General features: G+C 45.9%; 1 protein-coding gene across 5 annotated transcripts in view; it reads right to left on the bottom strand.

The window, feature by feature from the left end:
- REEP1 (receptor accessory protein 1) overlaps positions 1–18,780 on the bottom strand; it is a 111,512-nt gene extending 92,732 nt beyond the window's left edge. For all 5 annotated transcript variants that reach the window (XM_057558434.1, XM_057558435.1, XM_057558438.1 and 2 more), the window contains exon 1: positions 18,659–18,780. In XM_057558434.1, the coding sequence (XP_057414417.1) occupies positions 18,659–18,690 (32 nt within the window). In that variant the 5' untranslated portion in view covers positions 18,691–18,780. The remainder of the gene's footprint in view (positions 1–18,658) is intronic.
- Positions 18,781–21,871: the final 3,091 nt, after the last annotated feature.

The following is a 21,871-nucleotide window of genomic DNA, read 5'->3' as shown; positions in this document are numbered from 1 at the left end:
AACTTGCTGAATGAATGAATGAGGAACAGGGTGGCACGATATCTGCCACATATTGGGTACTCAGTCAAGTGTTTTCCATTATTGTGGGTACTAATCCTTGGTGGATATTTGCCTTCATCTTGATACAGGATGCAGAGGCTCTCTGGGTCCTCTCCGCAGCCCCATGTAGCCCCTGTGCTTCGGAGAAGCTGACCATATCCCCAGATCCAGGGTGGGTCTTGGCTGGTGTAAGTCATTCTACACATCCCATCCCCCTGCCATAGGGATTGGCTCACGGACAGGTGTGTGACTAAAATCAGGAGAGCAAGATGCTTGCTAGGAACTTCTGGGAAAGAAGCCTTCTTGTGTCCCATAGAAGATGCTCTCTTTTTTGGAGAGACGCCCTTTTCCTGCTAGACGCCAATGAGGAATTCACCCCCCCAGAAGCTGCTGGCAATCATCTTGTGTCCACAAGGGGAGCCAGCCTTAACATGAGTGCAGGGGAGAGACCAAGAGAACCTGCTGGACTGGTGCTGATTCTGGGTCACTGCCATTCTAGACTTTTAAGTTATGTGAACCAGCATGAGTTGTATTTTTTTTCTTGGAACCAAAAGAATTCTAACTGCTATACCTTTGAACCTCAAAAATGAAGAATCAAAAGGAGACCATTATTTCCAATAGTATCAGACAAGAGACTCTGACTTACTCTGCCATTGACAACAACTAAAAATTCTAGATTTAAAGAAATTGTAAATTTTTTTACTAAGTGGTCAAGTTTGGTATCACCAATCATGGGACAGCCTGACATTCTGTCCTCTTGACAGAAGGCAGTGGGAGGTGCACCTCATCATCTACACAATGTAGACACAATGACCTGAGTCTAATCATGAGGACAAGTCTGACAAGTCCAGAACGTCTACATCACAGTCGGCCTAGACTCTTCATAAAGCTGGGGGGCGGGGGGTGCAGGTGCTGTTCTACGTTGATCAAAAGATGCAACAGCCAGATTCAATGTATGAACTTTGACTGGATCCAAATAGAAACAAGAAAAAATAAATAAAGGATTTTTGTTTAATTGGGGTTAATTTGAGTACAGACCACATGAAGCTGTGACTGGATGAAGTTGTGGAATGAGAGTTGATTTTCTTAGGTATGGAAATGATTGTTGATTGTACAGAACAGTGAATGGTTCCCAAAGCAAGATCCACAGACTCCTGGGAGACACCAAAACCCTTTCCAGGGGTTGCTGGGACCCTGTCAGAGGGTTCATGAGGTTGAAACAATTTTAATAATAATACTAAAACATATGCCTTTTTCACTGTGTTGAACTTGCACTGATGGTGTAAGAACAATAAGGGGTAAAACCGCTGCCTTGGCACGAATCAAGGCAATGGCACTAAACTTTACCAGTAGTCATTGTATTCTTCACCGTGATGCAGTAGGGAAAAAAAAAAAAAATGCCTGTTTCATTTAAGAATGTCATTGATGATATAGCAGAAATCATCAATTTTATTAAATCTTGACGCTGGAGTACAGGTGTTTTTAATATCTTGTGATGAAATGGGAAGCATGCATTAAGTACTGCTGCATACCAAGTATGATGATTGTCTTGAGGAAAAACCCTTGGGTCGATTATCCACTGTTTTTCAGGGAACAATACAGTTACTTGAATGACTGACAAACAATGGTTATTCAGAGTTGGGTATCTGGCAAGCATGTTTTAGGAAATGGATGAAATGAGCCCATTACTTCAAGAAAAACCAATAGTGTTTGTTGCCAATGATAATATTCAATTTCAAGCTAAAACTAGAATTTTGGAAAATTTTTATCCACTACCATGAAACTGACAGTGTCCCAACACTTAAAAAACTTTCCTGATGGGATTGATGGTGATATTAATGAATGTGAATTTTTGATATTGTATAATAAAATGTGTCAGCATTTAGAAGATCTGCATTTCACTTGGTAAACCAATAGTTTCTAAATGATCAAAGTGTGATGTTACAAATTATGCATGGATAAAAGATCCATGAATTTAAACTATGTGGAAGGAACGGAAGCCATAAAATATGACCAGTTTTGAAACAGAACTAAATAGAATTTCTAAAATAGAATAATTGAAATTTTAACATCAATGAATATGTTCAGCAGCTGATTAGAGACTGCTAAGGAGACAGACATGAAGAAAATTATTAATAAAGCAGCAGAGACAAAAAAAGGAATCGGAAATAAGAAATGAAGAGATACGGAAGACAGAGTAAGAACACCTAACATATATCTAATGAGAGTACCAGAAAAAGAGGAAAAAAGGAATGGAGTGCAAAAGCAGTGTTGTTAACTATCAATAAATTTGAAAAATTACTAAGATGAATGAACTCTTAAGCTAATATTAACTCAAGAAAATAGAGAAAATCTATAATCATTAAAGAAATCGAATAGATAGGTTAAATTTTTCTCACAGAAAAAACACCTGTCCCTGATAGTTTTACTGGTAAGGTCATGTATTTTACACGCAAGAAAGAAATCCAATCTTACACAAACTATTCCAGGGTATAAAAAAGAGGATATATCCGCCCTCAACGTGGTTTATGAGGCTAGTATAATCTTTATACCCAAACCAGACAAGATAGCACAGCTAATATCACTCACAAACATAGCTTTAAAAAAGAAAAAAGACTAAACTAAATATTAACAAACTGAATCTTAGGTTGTTCTAACAACAACAACAAAAACACAACTTTATAAGCAAATTTTGTTTATCCAGGAAGGTAAAATTGTTTAATGGCAAAACTAATTAATACAATTTGCCACTTAACAAATTAAAGGCCAAAAAAAAAACCCCATTATCATCTCAATGGAAGCATTAGCTAAAATACAGTATCATTCATTACAAAAACTCTCAACAAACTAGGACGAGAAGAAAACTTAGTGATAAAGTATATTTCTGAAAACCCTACAGTAAGCACAATACTTTATGGGAAAATGTTGAAGCATTCCTTTTTAAACCAGGAAAAGACAAGAAGATCTGCCTTCACCTCTTTTAGTCATCTTGTACTAGAGATCTTAACCAGGACAGTAAGAGGAAGGGAAAAAAAGGAATTACTGGAAAGACACAACACTGTGCTATTCTCAGATGGCATGACTCTATCTGCAAAGCCCAAAAGAATCTATAGTGTGCCAAGGATGCATTGTTCTAACAAACAGTTGGGAGACGAAAATTTTAATAAGATACCAAATACACTGGCATCAACGAACATCAAGTAACTGGGAATAAATCTAACAAATGATGCACAAGACATTTACAGTAAAAATTATAAAATTATATTGAAAATCATTAAAGAAGATCTAAATTAATATAGATAGATGCCATGTATATGTATACATATATGTATATGGATTGGAACAGTCAATATCTTAAGAACATCAGTGTTATTCCAATCAGACTCCCAACAGATTTTTGAGTGAGTGAGTGTGTGTGTGTGTGTGTGTGTCTGTGTTGTAATACATAATTCTAGATAATTCTAAACATGTATATGGAAGAGAACGGGCTAAGGCACTTTTGAAGGTGGGGGGACTTGCCAGGCCAGATTCCAAGAATTTTCATAAGGTTATGGTAATTAAAACAGTGGTACTGGTACAGGGCCAGAAAAACTGTTCAATGGAACAGCATAAAGAGCCCAGAATAGACTTACACATCCAGGGAAACTTAATTTATGACAGGGCTGGACATTGCAGATGTAAAGAGAAAGGACATACTTTATAATAAACAGTGCTAGGACAATTGGTTTTCCTTATGGAAAAAAAATTCTGGAGTCCTACTCCACATCATACACCAAAATCATCTCAAAATGGATTAAGAAATTAAATGTGAATGAAAAAAACTATAAAACTGCTAGCTAGGAGCAATATAGGAGAATAGCTTCATGATTTCAGAACACCTTCATGATTAGGTAAGGTTTTCCTAGGACACAAAAAGTATAAACTATAAATGAAAAAAACTGATAAATCCATTGCACTAATATTAAGAACTTCTGTTTATCAAAACACACCATAAAGAAAATGAAAAAATAAACCAGGGACTGGGAGAAAACACGTGTAATGCATAGTGACAGAGGATTAGCATCTAAAGTATTTAAAGAACTCCTACAAATCAGTAAGATAAGGACAAGAGAAAAATTGGCAAGACTTGAACAGGTTCTTCACAGGAGAGAGAACATGAATGGGCAATAAACATATGAAAAGATGCTCAATCTCATTAGTATTCAGGGAAATGCAAATTAAAACTATAATGAGATTCCATTCTGTACCCACCAGACTGGCAAAACGTCTCAAGTGTGACAATAGCAAGTGATGGTAAAGACACGGTACAACTGAAATTGTATATGTTGCTGGAGAAAAACGATTTTGGATAGCAATTTATTTATTTATTATTTTTAAAATTTATTTATTTATTTATTTATTCATCTTGGGCTGTGTTGGGTCTTTGCTGCTGCGCATGGGCCCTCTCCAGCTGCGGCAAGCGGGGGCTACCCCTCGCTGCGGCGTGCAGGCCTCAGCAGTTGTGGCACTCAGGCTCAGTAGTTGTGGCGCACGGGCCCAGCCGTCCCACGGCATGTGGGATCCTCCCGGACCAGGGCTCGAACCCGTGTCCCCTGCATTGGCAGGCGGATTCTCAACCACTGCGCCACCAGGGAAGTCCCTGGATAGCAATTTCTGATGAACAAAATGTGGAGGGGACTTGGCAGGCCAGATATCAAGAATTTTCGTAAAAGTTATGGTAATTAAGACAGTGTGGTCCTGGTGCAGGGTCAGACAAATTGATTAATGTGACAGAATAAAGAGCACAGAAACAGACCCACACATCTATGAAACTTAATTTATGTTACTTGGTCAAGTGAAAGATGCATATACCCTATGCCTCAGCCATTCCATTCCTAAAGAAATTTGTGCACCAGTGCGCCAGGAATCACATATAAGAATGTTCATTGCGGAAGTCTTTTCTTTTCAAGAGCAAGAGAAAAACAAAAATTAGAAAGAACCCAAATGTCTGTAAACAGTGGTATATTGATACAATGAAGGTAATGTTCTATTTCTTAAACTGGTTGGTGAGTAAAGGAGTATTCATTGTATTATTATCCATTACTGTATGCCCTAACCACTTCTTTGTAATCTTTTCTATTGATGCAATAATTAATTTTTACAAATCAAGGAGAGTCTGGAAATGGAGACAAAATAAGATGTTAGAACACCAGAGTGTTTTTTTTTTTTGGCCGCACCGGATCAAACCTGCACCCTCGGCAGTGAAAGCAAGGAGTCCTAACCACTGGACCGCCAGGGAATTCCCCCAGAGTGTTCTTTCTTTAGGCTCTTCTTAACTCCCCTCAGCTTGGTGGCAGCAGGGCCAACAGCCATGGGTTTAGTGGGCTGAATAATGGTCCCCAAAGATGTCCAGGTCCTAATCCCCAGAATCTATGAATATTACCTGATATAGCAAAGGAGACTTTGCAGATGTGATTAAATTAAGGATTTTGAGATGGGAAGATTATCCTGGATTATCTAGGTGGCCCTAAATGTAATCACAAATGTCCTTCTAAGAGAGAGGTAGAGGAAGACATAAAGACAGAAGAGAAGGCAATGTGACCATGGAAGCACAGACTGGAGAGATGTGGCCATAAGCCAACAGACACTCCAGAAGCAAAACATGGATTCTCCACAGAGCTTCCAGTATGCAACACTTCTGCTAACACCTTGGCTTCAGCCCCCAAAAACTCATTTCAGACTTCAGGCCTCCAGATCTGTAAGAGACTAAATTTCTGTTTTAAGCCACTAACTGTGTGGTTCTCTCTTCCAGCAGCAACAGTAGACTAATACAGTGGATAAGGATGTTCAACTTTACCCACCTCTTTGTCCCTGATTGTATTCACGCAGCACATCCTCTCCTCTGCCTCCTCTTCTTTCTCAACATTGGCTGCCATGGTGTCTCCCAGGCAGAGATACAGCAGTGGTTTAATCTCCTTTCATACATCAGATGTACCACTTCCCCTGTGAAAGGGCTCCTCCCTACAATTTCCAACCAAAGCCAGAAAAGTCGTTCACACACACCCACAAAATAACCACCCAACGGAAAGAACTCTGGCCAGGCAGGAAGGACACTGGAATCCAAGTCCAAGTTCCCCACTGACTGGCTATGTGAACTCAGAAACTTCTCAAAGATGCAACTGGAATTCATTCATCTTTCTATCCCTGGTGCCCAGTGTATGCTTGGCACAAAGCAAATGGTCAATAAATGGGCAGTTAATCAATGAATGAATCAATCAAGCAATGAATCAATCAATCTCGAACAAGGATAGAAGGCTTACCCACTGAAAAACAGAATCTTTCCAACAACTCTTCTCTCCCTTCCTCCACTATAATAAGGGAAAAGATTAAAATCCTAGAGTTTCAGAGTTGAAAGGTCTTAGGGTTGGAAGCCAGGGGCTCATTGCCTCACTTTAGCACCAATGACTAGAAAACTCTTCCTTCTATCATGACAAGAATTTGTCTTCTAATCGCCCACTGGTCCTAGTCCAAGCCTCTAACCACATAAAACAAACCTCTTTCTTCCACATCAAAACACTTTCAGAAATTGGAGACTTGGCCTCAAGTCCTGGCCTAGCCGATCACGTTACTGACCTTGATGAATGACCTAAAACTAAACCCTCATGTCCCATCTTCCTTGTCTGTCAACAAGAGCCTGAAATCACTAAGAGCCCCTCTAGCTCCAAGAAGCAGGGTGGAAAACATCACCCCCTTGGTGTTCAATCCCTCATCATTTCAAACTCTCCATTGAGTTTTAAATTTTAATACTTTATTTTTTACTTTTAGAATTGCTTCTTTTCCCATGGGTCCATTCCTCTCCCTGCTCCAGCCCGGCATCTGCTATTTTCTTCTACGTTCTTTACTTTTTCATTTTAGAAAGATTTATTCTAAGGTCTCTAAGCATTAATAGTTACTTTATATAAATAACACACAATTAATATAGGTATGCTATTTACTTATTTATTTCTGGAGGGCTAATCCTGCCTTGTAGTGTTTGTTAACTCCTGCTTAGGAGGGCAGTTTGTAAATTTGGAGTATGAATTCATGTGCTTTGGGGCTAATTCTGTATGATGTGTATTGAGAGCTCTTAGAGAGACTGTATTAATTTCTGTCAGATGTCCCAGGAGTAATGCTGGCCCAAGACCAATGTTTATGTTAATCTCTCAGCTAAGGGTACGCAGACCGTGCAGAATGTGTTAAACCCCAAATCCAGATGAGGACAGGTCCACAGATGGTTTCAAATTCCCAAGGGAGATTTTCCCTCCACCAAGAACCCTGGGCAAGACAGACAAGCTTCACTGTCACCTCTCAGTGATTGGGGGTCTATGCTTTTACTCAGGATTATGCTGCAGAATCGCCCTTCAAGTCTGAACTTTATGCCAGCATTCAGCTCTGACTTAATACCCCCACAGACTCAAGGCCCCTCTTTTCTTTTTTTTTTAAATGTAGATTTTATTTATTTATTTATTTTTGGCTGCGTTGGGTCTTCGTTGCTGCGCGCGGGCTTTCTCTAGTTGCGGTGAGCAGGGGCTACTCTTTGTTGCGGTGCGCGGGCTTCTCATTGCGGTGGCTTCTCTTGTCGCAGAGCACGGGCTCTAGGCGCGCGGGCTTCAGTAGTTGTGGCTCGAGGGCTTCAGTAGTTGTGGCTCCCGGGCTCTAGAGCCCAGGCTCAGTAGTTGTGGCGCACGGGCTTAGTTGCTCCACGGCATGTGGGATCTTCCTGGACCAGGGATCGAACCCACATCCCCTGCATTGGCAGGCGGATTCTTTTTTTTTTTTTTTTTTTAATAAATTTATTTATTTTATTTATTTATTTTTGGCTGCATTGCGTCTTCCTTGCTTCACATGGGCTTTATCTAATTGTGGCGAGCGGGGCCTACTCTTCGCTGCAGTGCATGGGCTTCTCATTGAGGTGGCTTCTCTTGTTGCAGAGCATGGACTCTAGGCACGCGGGCTCAGTAGTTGTGGCGCACAGGCCTAGCCGCTCCGTGGCATGTGGGATCTTCCTGGACCAGGGCTCGAACCCGTGTCCCCTGCATTGGCAGGCGGATTCCCAACCACTGAGCCACCAGGGAAGCCCAGCAGGCGGATTCTTAACCACTGTGCCACCAGGGAAGTCCAAGGCCCCTCTTTTCTCTATTGAGATATTAAAACCAAGTTAGGCCAGTCCTCCTATGCGGTATATTAAAGATGGCTGTGAACCGTTTGCTACCCCACTCATGGACAGGTAGTCTAATCCCCCTTTCTTCAAATCTAGGATGGCCTTAGTGACCTACTGTTTGGCCAATAGAATGCAGCAGAAGTATCATCCTGGGACTTCTGAGACCAGCTCATAAAAAGTCTTGCAGTTTCTACTGATGCTTCTTGGATACCCATTCTTGCAGCTCTGAGCTACCATGTAAGAAACTTGACTATCCTGAGGCCTCCATGCTGGAGAAATCACATAGAAAGACCACATGAAGAGGCCTTGCAACACACAAAAAGAAAGAGACAGCCAGAGCTTCCCTGGTGGCGCAGTGGTTAAGAATCCGCCTGCTAATGCAGGGGACACGGGTTCGAGCCCTGGTCCGGGAAGATCCCACATGCCACGGAGCAGCTAAGCCCGTGCGCCACAACTACTGAGCCTGGGCTCTAGAGCCCGCGAGCCACAACTACTGAGCCCACATGCCACAACTACTGAAGCCTGCGTGCCTAGAACCTGTGCTCCGCAATAAGAGAAGCCACCGCAATGAGAAGCCAGCACACCGCAACGAAGAGTAGCCCCCGCTCGCCGCAACTAGAGAAAGCCCGCGCACAGCAACAAAGACCCAACACAGCCAAAAATAAATAAATTAAAATAAATAAATTAAAAAAAAAAAAAGGAAGAGACAGCCAGTCTGCCACTGCCATTTGCATCATCCCAGTTGAGACCCAGACATCATGGAGCAGAAATGAGTTTTGTGTTCAGTGTCCTGTCCAACTTCCTGACCACAGAGCCAGGAGAGACGATAACAAAACGGTTGTTGTTTTAAGCTAAATCTCAGGGTAGCCTGTCGTGCAGCTGCTACAGTACTGGTTTACAGCCTTGCAAAATGATTCCCTCTCTGTTTTGTCTCCTGGCAAATTTACTTACTTAAAAGCTCTGCTATACTTTTAGGGGATCGCTGTTATATTTCATGAAAAATTTTTAGAAGAATGTTCAATTCAGTTTTATTAGGGAGGGGTTTCAGACTATATAGTTTTCTATATTGCCAGAAATAGAAATCAAATCTTTCACTTTACAGATGAGAAAATTGAGGCTTAGAGAGGTTAGGTTACTTGCCATGGTCACAAATCAAGGTTCTACAAACCTGGGTTTAAGAAAGGATCTTCTAACCCCAGAGGGAATACAAAGTCATCATTCGTATACATTTTAAACATGTTCTATGAGCTTAGAACTGCTGGGAAAAACGGCTGTGAACAAGATAAAAGTCTCAAAAGTCATGGAGATCAAATCCTAGTGGAGAGACAGACCAGAAACAAGCCAGCAAAAGAATTAGAAGCATAGTTTCAGGGAGGGACAAAAGCACAGAGGTGTGGGTGGGGTGTATCTTGGAGAAGGTGGTCAAAAGAGGCCTCTCCTGAATAGGTGACACGTAAGCAGAGACCTAAATGGAAAGAGGGAAAGGGCCATGCACGATCCAGGGCACCGTGTTCAGGGCAGAGGGAACAGCAAGTGCAAAGGCCCCTGGGTGGGACAAGCTTGTTGCCTTCTAGGAATAGTGAGGATGATGGAACTGAGCGAGTGAGGGGGGAACAGTACAAGGTGAGCTCAGGGCAGCGGGCAGGCGCCAGGCCTTGCTGAGTCTTGTTGACGATGGTAAGGAGTCTGAATTTTATTCTTAGTGTGATGGGAGTTCTTCAGACAGTTTTTAAACAGCAGGGGAAAGCTAAGACCTACTTTATGGGTTTTTTTTTGAAATTTTTTTCCTTCATTGTATTTAATTAATTAATTAATTTATTGAAATGTAGTTGATTTACAATGTTGTGTTACTTTCTGGCGTACAGCAAAGTGATTCAGTTATATATATATATATTCTTTTTCATATTCTTTTCCATTACGGTTTATTACAGGATATTGAATATAGTTCCCTGTGCTATACAGTAGGTCCTTATTGTTTATCCATTTTATATTTAGTAGTTTGTATGTTAGCCCCAAACTCCTAACTTATCCGTCCCCCACCCCCTTTCCCCTTTGGTAACCATAAGTTTGTGTTCTATGTAAGACCTATCTCACATTTTTTTTTTTTTTCTTTTTTTGGACACGCCATGCAGCTTGCAGGATCTTAGTTCCCGACCTGGACCTGAACCCAGGCCCACAGCAGTGAAAGCGCCGAGTCCTAACCACTGGACCACCCGGGAATTCCCCTATCTTACATTTTAAACAACGTAGACATTGGAGAGATGGGAGCAGAAGCAGGGAAAACAATTAGGAGGGTTTTGAAATGGTCCAGGAGAGCAATAATTTGGGGTTGGAACAGGGTGGTGGCAGTGGAGGTGGGAGTTGGTCGGGCAGGGAGGGTTTGAAGGTAGGGCTGAGAGGACTCACTGACACTACTGGATTCCACAGCACACAGGGTCTGGCATGAAGCATTTACAGAGCCCACTGGGTCCTGTGACTTCCTCAGGAGGGACATCTAGGGACCAGTGGTTCTTGGCCTCATGGGCTCATGAGAAGAAGTCCTTTCATGTTCCTGTAAACCCACTGTGAGTCCCCGGCATGAGTCAACAGTGTTTCACCAGCTTCTTTCTCACGGTGGGTTGTAACCCACCCTCCTGAATAGCATGATCTGCTCACCGCAATATTCCGTCTGACAGGCATTGTCCTGGCGGTTTAAACCCCAGCTGCAGCAAAACTAAATTTTACATAGATCACAATTCGGCAGCCCACTTGTGAAAGGTTCGTAGTTGAGTGCTGGGTTGGTGGAATCCAGTCAGGCTATTCAGAACTCATACAAAGTCAGGGGTGGGACCTCTCAGAATCAGAGGGATGAACCACAATCCAGCACAAATGGATGCCTTGGGATTGAATTCCCATTTACAGCCAATAGTGGGAACATTAGGCAAGTCCATTTCTGTTCATTTCACCGGGGAGATGATGACACCCTGAATCCTGACTCAGTGCTTCTCAAGTTTCATGGGGATCTTGACAAAATGCAGATTCACCAGGCCTCGGGTGGGGCCCCGGATTCTGCATTCCTAACTAGCTCCCGGTGATGCTGATGTTGTTGGTGCACAGACCACTCTTTGAATAGAGAGGTCCTGACTCATTCATGAGCCAACATACACTCATCGGGCACTTACTACCCATGAAGAGCTGAGAGGGAGACTAAGAAACAGATGTGGGAGGTAAATGCACAAACCACCACATCACAAGGTACAAAGTGACAATGCCACACTGGGGACCCAGGAACAGAAATCTTTCTTCAGTTAGGGGACCCGAGGGATGTTTCCTGGAGGAAGGTAGATGGAGGCAAACGTGGAGAGTGTAATGACAATCGTAGGGCACCTTCAAGGTCTTTATCCATGGAATAGCATCAGTTCTCTACAATTGCTGATTTCTCCTCAAAATTAAGACTTCCTTTTAAAACTCAAAAACAAGATAAAGAACAGAGGTCAAAAGGAGAGTGAGAGATTTTTCTAATATGAAGAGGTAAAGGAATGTGTTAGGACTGTCCCAGTTGCAAGAAGAAGAAAAAAAAAAAACAACCCATCTTACACCAACTTCAACAAAAAAGAACATTTATAGGTTTGCGAAGCTGGTTAGGATTCATTCATTCAACATATATGGTGGTCACTGGGGCTGTTCACAGATGTTTAATAACACTGTAATTCTCCACCCACTTGAATTCAGGTTTGGTTATATGATTTTCTTTGGCTGATGAAATGTGAGCGGAAGTGACACGCGTCACTTCCGGTTAGAGGTACTTAAGAGCTGGTGCATGACTCTCCATTTCTCTTTCCCTACCCCAGCGAGCCCTGGTGCCTTGTGCTGCAATGAGAGCGCCCTGAGACAGAGAAGCCTCAGTCAGCCTGAGCCTCTGGTGATGACAATGAGCAGGTTGCCTCTGCCAACCCACAGGGCACAGGCAGCATAAAGCAAGAAATCAACCTCGGTTGTCTCCAGCCACCGGGATGTGAGAGCTGTTACTGCAGCATGGCCCAATCCATCCTCACCACGACAATAAATGCTTAATTAATACAAGCGCTATTCCAGGCCTTCATTCTAGGCTATGGGACAGATCAAGGCCTTAAACGAGGAGCGGCAGGAACCGGGGCCTGAGTCACCAGAGTCAAGACTCTGGAGCTAGCTTCCTGCTCTCCGTGCCTGTATCTCATCTCTGTTCACCTCTGCTTTGCCATAATTCGCCCCTTTGGCCACCATGCTTTCTCCATGTGCCAGGCAGCCACCAGCAGCCCCACCTTCACATCGTTCCAGCTCTGGGTCCCATAGGCAAGGCTCTTCTCTCCCAGCTTCAAATCATGACGCCCTGGGGAAGGATCTAGGGGTTCCGTTTGGGCCACAGACCCGCCTCTGGACCAATCTCTGTGCCCAAGGAAATGTGTCGTTAGGCCTGAGTCCCTGCCCACCTCCATGGTTGAGTGGAGGGAGACAGGATGGGGTATGTGACCAGAGGGGAATGGGAAATGCGTTTTGAAGCCCAGAGTACCATCCACAGACCCCTAAAGGAGGTGGAAAGGATGTGAATGCACAAGTACGTGAGAGCAGCCAAGGCAGAATGTAACTGAGCTGCGACTGGTGAAGGGCAAAGGAGAAAGGGAAAATGTGGCATATGTGTGATCACCCTAAGAGGAAAGAAGCAGACTGGAGAGCCACTGGCTGGACAGCTCCCTGTGCTGGCATCAAGGAGGTACCTACGGCCTAGAACTGCCAGGTGACTGACAAAGCCTGGTGGGGGCAGGATGTCAGGAGGGGATGTTAACTCAGGTAAAGAATGCTCCTCCTGTTTCCTAATTCAGGGAAGCTTGTTAAAACTCTGACAGTGGGACAGACCTTCTGTGATCAGGAACAGGCCAAGTGTGGGAGAGCAAATACTTTAAACTTTTAATTTTTTTTTTTTTGGCCACACCATGCGGTATGTGGGATCTTAGTTCCCCGACCAGGGATTGAACCAGCACCCCCTAAAGCGGAAGCACGAAGTCTTAAACACTGGACCACCAGGGAAGTCCTGGGAGAGCAAATACTGAGCCAACATGTGTGCCCCCGTTACCATCCTCCCTGCATGAATAATTCAGGGGTCTCCTTCCCCACTGAACCCAACTCAGCTTCATACCCCATCTCAAGACAGGTCCCAGGCAGCCTCCAGTCAATTATAAGAGATAAAACCTACTAGCCATCCTGGTCTAGGTACACATGCCATGCTTGAGGGCCTATAATACCAGATTAACTGTCAAGATTCCTTCAGACACCCCTACTGCGTGCCAGATACTTGGTCCTTTATATTTACTTTTTCTCTAAAATCAAAGGAAAGGCCCTGGGTGCGACTAAAACAACCCAGAGGGAAAACAGTGTGCTTCTATGTGAAGATGGATGAGATCTGAAAGTTCAGAACAAACCATATGCATGTTAACTATCCATCTTCCAATCCATCAGGGCCTTCCCAAGGCCCTGAAGTGAGAGGAAAACACTCTCATGGCCCAAATGCAAACCCCCTCCTGTTGGTTCTCGGAAGAATTCCCACAGACACCAAGAATCCTGGTAACCAGTTGGGCATGTGCACAGTTCATTGTTGGCAATAAAACTGCAAAGGTAACATACACTCTGACTACTGCACGGCCAAGTCTACCCCATCCCCAAGCCTCTTGAAATCCCTTGGAAAATACACACACACACACACACACACACACACACACACACACACACGACACACATACACAATACAAAATGGCAGCCTCACTAGGTGGCTACTGAGGGTCTGACCCCCCTTCTCTCATTCTTCCCAGGGCTCTTCCTCCCCCCAAACAATATACACTCCAAAGAGGATAGCTCGCTTTAGACGGAAGAGGAAAACTGAGCCATTAATAACCAGGTGAGACCCTCACTTGTCAGCTACCTTCAAATAAGACACAGCAGGAAGAAGTGCACAAAAGCTACTTCCCAGCAGGCAGGCAGGATTAATAAACAAAGACCAGGGCAGCAGAAGAGCAGCAAAATCTAGGCCGATGTTTTTCACTTCCTTGAGGATACTGCCCCTGTTTATAAATAAACACAGTGCATGTAGGCCAGTTGGGGGACGTGAAGGAAAGGAAGGGGCCCAGAGAAGCACTGGCTCTTGGAACTATTAAGACCTCCAAGATGATGCTGGCCAATAACATTATATCATAGACCGGGAGCAGGGCCCCAGCGCAGGTGCGAGTTGCCCTTAGGATTCTGCAGGCGGGTCAGACCAGCACTTAGACTAGAACCCAACATCTTTCCTCTCACAATTCAACTGAAACAGTCACCCAACTCCTACCCTGTACCGCACCCAGTGCCAGGAAAGAAATCATCAACTAACCTGAACCCTCCATTAACAGGATCATTTTTCTGCATTCCACTTTTTAAAGCAGGCCCCAAAGAAAGGCAAGTTTATGTTTAAGAGTGTATGGTTTTTTTCTTTTTTCCATTTGTGTTGCAACAGTTGAGGAACATCTTGAGGACAACCCACATTCCTTCCAGGCTTCTCTATATGTCCATCCCTGACCCAGGGCACAGAGACTTCATGCTCTAAACAGTCCTAGGACTTAGCTAGATCTTCAGCTATCAACTCAAGACTGTTTTAAACATCAGACTCTACTTTCTAAAAACTAACATTTTTTTAAAGATGTGCAACGTGGAAAAATGGCATTTTTCGGCATAGCTATTGGTTATTTATGAATTAGGACTCTCTTTTTCCCCATGCAGTGAGTTGGAGCTTTGGTCTACTAACCCAGTAAGTGGTGGGAAGCTCTGGATCCATTTAGCCAACATCCTGGGCCTCAGCCAAAATTCTGTCCAGAGACAAAGAGGCAAAACCTGCTCCTTGGAATAAATGTTTCAAGATAGTGCATTCTCCCAAGAAGGCACAGAGCAACCTCTGTGTGCCCGCTCCAATGCAGTCTGAAATGCTTTCACACCTAGGCCTTGAGTTGTTTGGAAAGAAAACAAAGTATTTTAAAGGAGGCGAGCAGACCAGTCCTAAATGAGCTCCCATGTTCCCTGCAGATATCAGCCAGGTTTTAACAAGACCAACCTTGCTACTGCACTAATATTTCTTCCTTAATTCTTCCTAAGCTAAGCCAAGGGAGTTAGGAGGAAGACAGCTGGCAAGAGAGCAGCGTCTCAAATTGGTTCCCATTCCAAGAGCTTTGCCCAGTGGGGACAAGCCTGTCCCGACGCCCACTAACCTCTGTCCCCAGGGGATAACACTGACCAGCTCCCCTGCTTATCCTAGGGCCTCTGATCTCACTCAACACAACTAACCTTTACTGAGTGCACTTGAGGTGCCAGGTACTTTCAAAAAAGAGCCTTGGGAGGGGGCGAGAGGTGGGAGGGGGGAAAAGAACTAGCACCACTGCCCTAAAAACGCTCACAGCCCACGGCAACACAGACAGCCACCATCAGAGCTGGCTGTCCCCAGACACCATCAGCTTGTCTTGACGCCTCTGGTTGGAAGGAAGACGCTCCCTCCGCATCCTCAGAGCACAGTGAGAGGTCTTCCTTAAATGTTCTTTGATGTGACAGAGGCTTACGAAACCATGAAAAGATTGCTTGTAGGAAAAGGGACCTGTGGACAAAATCATAGGACGCCATACTAGAGGTCTTGGAAGCTTGAAAGAGATCAGTTTAGGTCAAGGACAGGCAGAGGTGGAAAGGGCACTGACCCAAAAATCCAGAGCCTGTGTTCTTCACCAGCTCACCGCGTGTCCTTGGGCAAAGCACACTCCCTCTACAGTTTTACAGATGAGGGGAGGACTGGCTCAGTGGCTTTTATTAGCAGTAAATCCCATATGGTTTCCAAATTATATTTTATATAGAACCCCAGGATATAAAACAAAGAAAAGGAATCAGGACTGGGAGCCCAGAGCCCACCCACTCAGGCTGAGTGGCCTTCGGGGAAGCCAGTTGGAAAACTGCAGGAATAATGTCTGAAAGCCCCTTCCAGAGCTCTTACACCCTCTCTCGGAAGACAGGAGGGAACGCTCATTGACTGAATGTCCTCTGGGGTACTTGGCAATTTAGAAATCATGTATCATCGAAATCTTTGCAACAGTAAAGTGAGATTAACTAGTGCTTGTGAACTAGGATCGCCTGTGATCTGAGTTGTGAACTGGGATCTGTTGGCAAGAGGCAGAAGTGGGATTCGAATCAAGGGTTTTCTGACTCCAAACATGGCATTTCTACTCTTTGCTAAGAGGTTTGTGGAAATTTGGGCTGAATCGATAATTTTCTCGAATGGTAAATATAAACATATGTGCATATATGCCTAGGGAAACACAGCTTGACGAATATACTTCTCAAAATTTTCATTAGCTATCTCTGTATGGGAACAATGTGGATGATTTTCCATCTATTGATCTACATTTTCTAATTTTCCTATAATGAACAGGTATGATTTACGCAAAACAGGTGCTGCTTATTAAAATGGTTTTAACAACTCACAACTGACACATCCATGTTGGGTTTCTCTACAGAATTAGGGGTTGAAGGGATAGGTCATATCTCTGACCTTTTGGAGTTGACAGTGGGAATAACAACCCCACACCTCACAAATTTTCCCTTGGAGCACAGGGTCCTGGGCTGACCTGAGGGGCAGTTCTCATGGTCATTTAAATTCTCTGACATGAAATTCTTCACTTCTGGGAGTGTGGTTGTTTTAGAAAGTAACTGCTAGTCCTTGAGACCCCACCCAAACACGTTTCTCCCCTTCAGCCCTCTTAGCTGTCTAGTATACAGGGGGTGGGTGCTAATAAAATTAAAGATGGTGACATGGACCCCAGACCAGAAACCCTGGCTCCTCAGTGTTCCAGCCTCAGGCCAGGAGCACCTATAGGGAGTGAGTCCTCCAGCCTGGCCAACTCAACTCTCTGACCCACCCTGAGCCCCACCCCCACAGAAGCCACCTGCAAATCTGACGATCACGGCACTACTTCAGGAGAAAAAAAATACCACCCGGAAGGCAAGACAGGCCTTGATCAGGCATGAGTGGCAGGCACCCAGCACTGCCAGCCACTTCCCTGGGTTATTCATGCCAGCTCTGCCCGGAGGAATCTTCCAAACATTTAACATGCTTCCTCTAGATACAGCACAAATCCCCAGCAGGTGGCAACAGCTGTGGAGAGGCCCACAAGGAATGAATGACTTGGGGGCCGAGAGGGACATACACTGGCCTTGGGAAGAAAGCCCATAATGGTGGCCAGGAGACAATGCTGAGAATGGCTTCAGAAGGCTACCCTGACCGGCTTCTTTGAAAATCAGGAAAGAAGGGTAGGAGATGGGAGGTGTTCCCAAACGTGGGGAGTGATGGTGCACAATCAACCAGAGTCGGGAGCCCCTCTTTCTCAGACAAAGAAAAAGCCGGAATGGCAGGACCGGCTCCCACTCCCCAGAACAATTTCACCCCGGCTCCCCAAGCAGGTGGCAAATCTGTCCTGACTCAGGCAAGGATGGTTAGGAAAGAAGGGGAACTGGAATAGACGGCCATGTCTACCTCCAAAGGAGAACAAATCCACGAGGGAAGGAGCTCTTCAAAGGTCCACTCGGTTCTGGGGCTTGACAGAGCAAAACGCCCCCGCGCCCACCCGCAATGGCTTCACACAGGCCTCACCCCAGATGACTCTGCGCTCTCCCGCAAGGCCTGGCAGGTGTCATCGCCACCGTCAGTGTGGCCATCTGTCACTCGGAAATTTCCCGTGAATTCCCGGAGAAGCCCATCTCTATCTCTCCTTCAAACCCCCCGCCCAAGGAATCAGACAAGGGGACGCGGGGCGGCTACCCCAAGATTCGGATCTGTCCTCCTCCGTCCCACTTGCCTTGGCCGCTGTCAATTTGAGAACCCTAAAAAGGAGGAGTATTTTTCAACCCTCTTAGGAGCCCTGCCTCCAGCTCTCCGCCCTTCTCCGCGCCGATCCCTCCAGGCAGCGCCCCAGGCTCTTCTGGGCTCTGTCATTTTCACCTGACAAAAGCGTGGCGGCGGGGCGCGGCAACGGGCGACCCCAGGCCAACATTTCTTCCCAAGGAGAGGGACACGTGTCCCCGCGGCGCACTCACTCGGGGCCTCGACCAAGCCCACCAAGCGGGGGAACAAAGCGGCCGGGCGCGGCTCGACGCGGACCCCAGCGAAGCCCCGTGCGCCCCAGCCCTCGCGGCCCCGCCCGCCGGGCCCCCGCGCCCGGGCCGGGCCCCGCAGGGCAGCAGCCGCGTTCTGTGCCGCCCGCTCGCCCGCGACCTCGGCAGCTACTGTACCTGCTAAATTTAGCGGCCGCCGGGTATTAATAGCCGGAACGACCGGAGCGGGCGCTGCAGGGGCACGCGCAGCCCGGGGGCCGGGGGCCGGAGAAGGAGGGGAAGGAAGGAAGGGACGCGAGGAAGAAGGCCACTTACACCACCAGCCTGGAGATGATCCATGCCACCATGGCGGGGGGCGGGCGGGCGCGGCCCGGCGGCGCGGCGCGTCTCGGTTGCTGGCGGCTGCGGCGCTCCGGGCACGTCTGTCCGCGCACGGCCGCCGCCGCCAGACTGAACGCGCCCGCCGCCCTGCCCGGCGCTGGCGCGTCGGCGCAGCCGCGGCACGTTCCGGCGGCGGCGGCTGCCCCAGCCCCCCGGGGCACGGCGGGCCCGCGGCGATTGGGCGGCGAGCCGGTCGGGCACCAGCGGGACCCGCCCCGCCCCGCTGGCCCCGGGCCCCAGGCTGAATTCGGGAGGTTCCCCTGCGCGCCCCGGTGCCCCCGCCGCTCACAGGGGACCCTGAGGTGGTCCAGTTGGCAGGGCAGAGACCCGGGGGCCGCCCCACCCTCTGTGCTCCAGTGGGGAAACTGAGGCCTGGATCTTGGGAATCTGTCTCCACCTGTTCTGATTGAGATACAGTCATCCCTCGCTCGGATAGGGATACTGCGCTAGCCTCATAAGGGACTTCACTGTGTCCAGATCTGACCCCTCCAGTTGTCCCCCACAAGGCATTATCTGCATAAGAAACAAATCTGGGCCTGTGTCTCCCCTAGTTAAAATTCTAAAGAGTCCCTACAAGATCTTGTCCCTGCCTGCAAACTCATTGCCACCACCATGCCCCAGATATCCCTCTAGCCCTTTTCACTTAAGGAATTTTGGACTTGGACAAGTGCTGTTCGCTCTCCCCTGTTCATACACTCCATGCCTCAGATAAAGTTTATTGCCTAAGGAAAGCCCTTTCTAGATGGCTGCTCAGTATTTCTGTATCAAAGTGACTCAGGGGTATGATCTGGCTGGGAGGAAGCTAGAAGCTGGGATTGCCTAGTGCCAGTGCCCTGCGGAGCCATTTTGGAGCCTTAGGCAAAAGGGAAGATGTGCATCGTATGCCCGTTTTTAATGTGTTTTTTAAAATATTGCATTGAATGTGATTTATCCTGATTACGGCATTTTGTGGCACTCCCTTACATTTTGCCACTGAGGAGAGTGCCTCACTCTCCACACCCTAATCCTGGCCCTTATTATATAAGTGCTGCCTGGTACATTGTTTCCTTGTGCTCTTGAAAAACTTTTGTCCATTGCTCCTGGCCTTGGTTGCTGCCTTCCTCACCGCCTCCATGGTGCCCTCTCAGAGCACTGTCCTCCTTTGCTGATGCTGTGTCATGTATAATTCAATGTCAGCTGCAAGAGGCAATGGAAAGTGCTAGCTCGAAGCCCTCTTTAAAGGAACCCTGCCCAAGACAGCTTCCTAGCACAGGCAAGGAGACCTCAGACCTTGGCGGAAAGAAGCTGGAAATGTACCTTCAGAGGTAGTAGAGAGAGAGTGGGTGTGATACAGGCTGAAGAAAGACCTTGCCCACAATAAAGGGACAGCAGGCAAAACATCCTCTGTGATATGGGGTCTCCAAAGAACCCCTAAAATACCTGTAATACAGTTGTTGTTGTTGTTGTTGTTTTTAATGCTGTTTTGACCCAGTTTTGAGGCCCATCAGGGACCGGTCAGTTCCCCTTCTTAGGCAGCCAAATAAGTCCACACCCCACCACCTGCTTTATCAGGCTCTCACACAGGCCACCATACGCCTGGCTTATCACCCCAGGACCAGGTACCAGATGGCCGGGGACAGCTCCTACGCCCTCGAGCCCACTGAAATTATTCAAATTAGCCAATCCTGAACCTGTTTATCCTGCCTTGCTTTTTCCTTCCCGCAGAAACCACAATTTCCCTCTGTCTGTCTGCCTCGAAAGCCACCCCAGTGTTTACAGTGAGTGGCCCTACATGGCATGCTGTGTTCTGTCCAGGGAACCGTGAGCAAAACAAAACTGTGAAACCTGCTTTCTCTCTCCCGATCCAGCCTCACCATACCTTCCCCAAGGTAATATGGTGAAAACAGTACCCGACAAGAAAAAGCTTAGAATACCTACTAGGCAGATCAGGACAGTACCAAGCAAATAGGACCTTCTTCCATCCCCTCCTCCCAACCCCAGGTCAGAAAATGCTGTTAGTGATGCTGGGTGGGGGGGACTTGGGGGAGGGGGAAACTGTGGTTCAAAGAAAGCCTTTGGGTGGGAAATTAAAGGAGAAACTGGTCATGTGCTAGTTCTGTCCTGGAGATGCCCCCATTCCTACTAATGAAATTCTCGGGTTTGACTATTGCACACAACTGGACATTTTCATGAATGAAATGAGACTGTTCATGGGATTAAAATATCTGGAAGTCTTTCTGTTATCTGAAGAGGACCAGGAAACTAGTGGGACCAACCAGATTTCACTCAAGCGTTGGGGAAAGAACATGTTCAACACTGCAAAGCACTGACGGACACAGAAGGGGAAAGAACAGAGAGAAGAAAGTTGCTTTTCTATTTCATTCTATCTCTTTCAGGGTAACTGTTACACATATTACATCTCTCCATCATAGACCCCTTCCAGTTTGTCCTTGACCCTGGAAAACATCAGGCCAGGGAATGGATACAGCCTTCTAGACAATGCGACTCTTAAAGCCCTATCAGCTGGTTCACTTTAAATTATTTTCACGTGAACTGCTGTTCATGTGGATGCTTATGATCTGTTTTCACCCTGTACCCTTCCCCTTTCTTCTGGGAAGATCTCTCCATTTTGCATTGGGGAATGGTTCTACCCACACTCCAATCTTTTTTTTTTTTTTTTAACTGAAGTATAGTTGATTTATAACGTTGTGTTAATTTTCCAATCTTTTAAGTGTCATTTTCTCACAGGTCCTTACTACCTCGATTGGCCATGGGTGAGCACTGGACATAAGCTAGACCGAAGTTCTCCCCTAGGATTTTTAAAGTTGAAAATAGGAAAAAGACACTTCCACTTTCAACCATTTATACGAAATCCCAGTCAAGACAAAACCTTTTGCTCTACAAATTCTAGCTGCTTGTACCTGAACTATCAATAGTAACAGAAAATATGTCAGTGTTGCCCAGATGCCAGGAATGGGGGAAGGGAATTGACTGCAAAAGGGCAAGAGGGAACTTTTGGGTGATGAAAAAATTCTATATCCTGATTGTGATGGTAATTACCAACCATATACATTTGTCAAAACTCACCAAACTTTACACTTGAAATTGGCGAATTTTATTTTATGTAATTATATCTCAGTAAAGCTAATCTTTAAAATTAGGGAAAAA

This window comes from Balaenoptera acutorostrata, chromosome 12 (assembly GCF_949987535.1).
Source record: "Balaenoptera acutorostrata chromosome 12, mBalAcu1.1, whole genome shotgun sequence".
Classification (NCBI taxonomy): domain Eukaryota; kingdom Metazoa; phylum Chordata; class Mammalia; order Artiodactyla; family Balaenopteridae; genus Balaenoptera; species Balaenoptera acutorostrata.
Note: the sequence above shows the minus strand (reverse complement) of the source record. Positions and strands in the feature narration are given on the sequence as shown.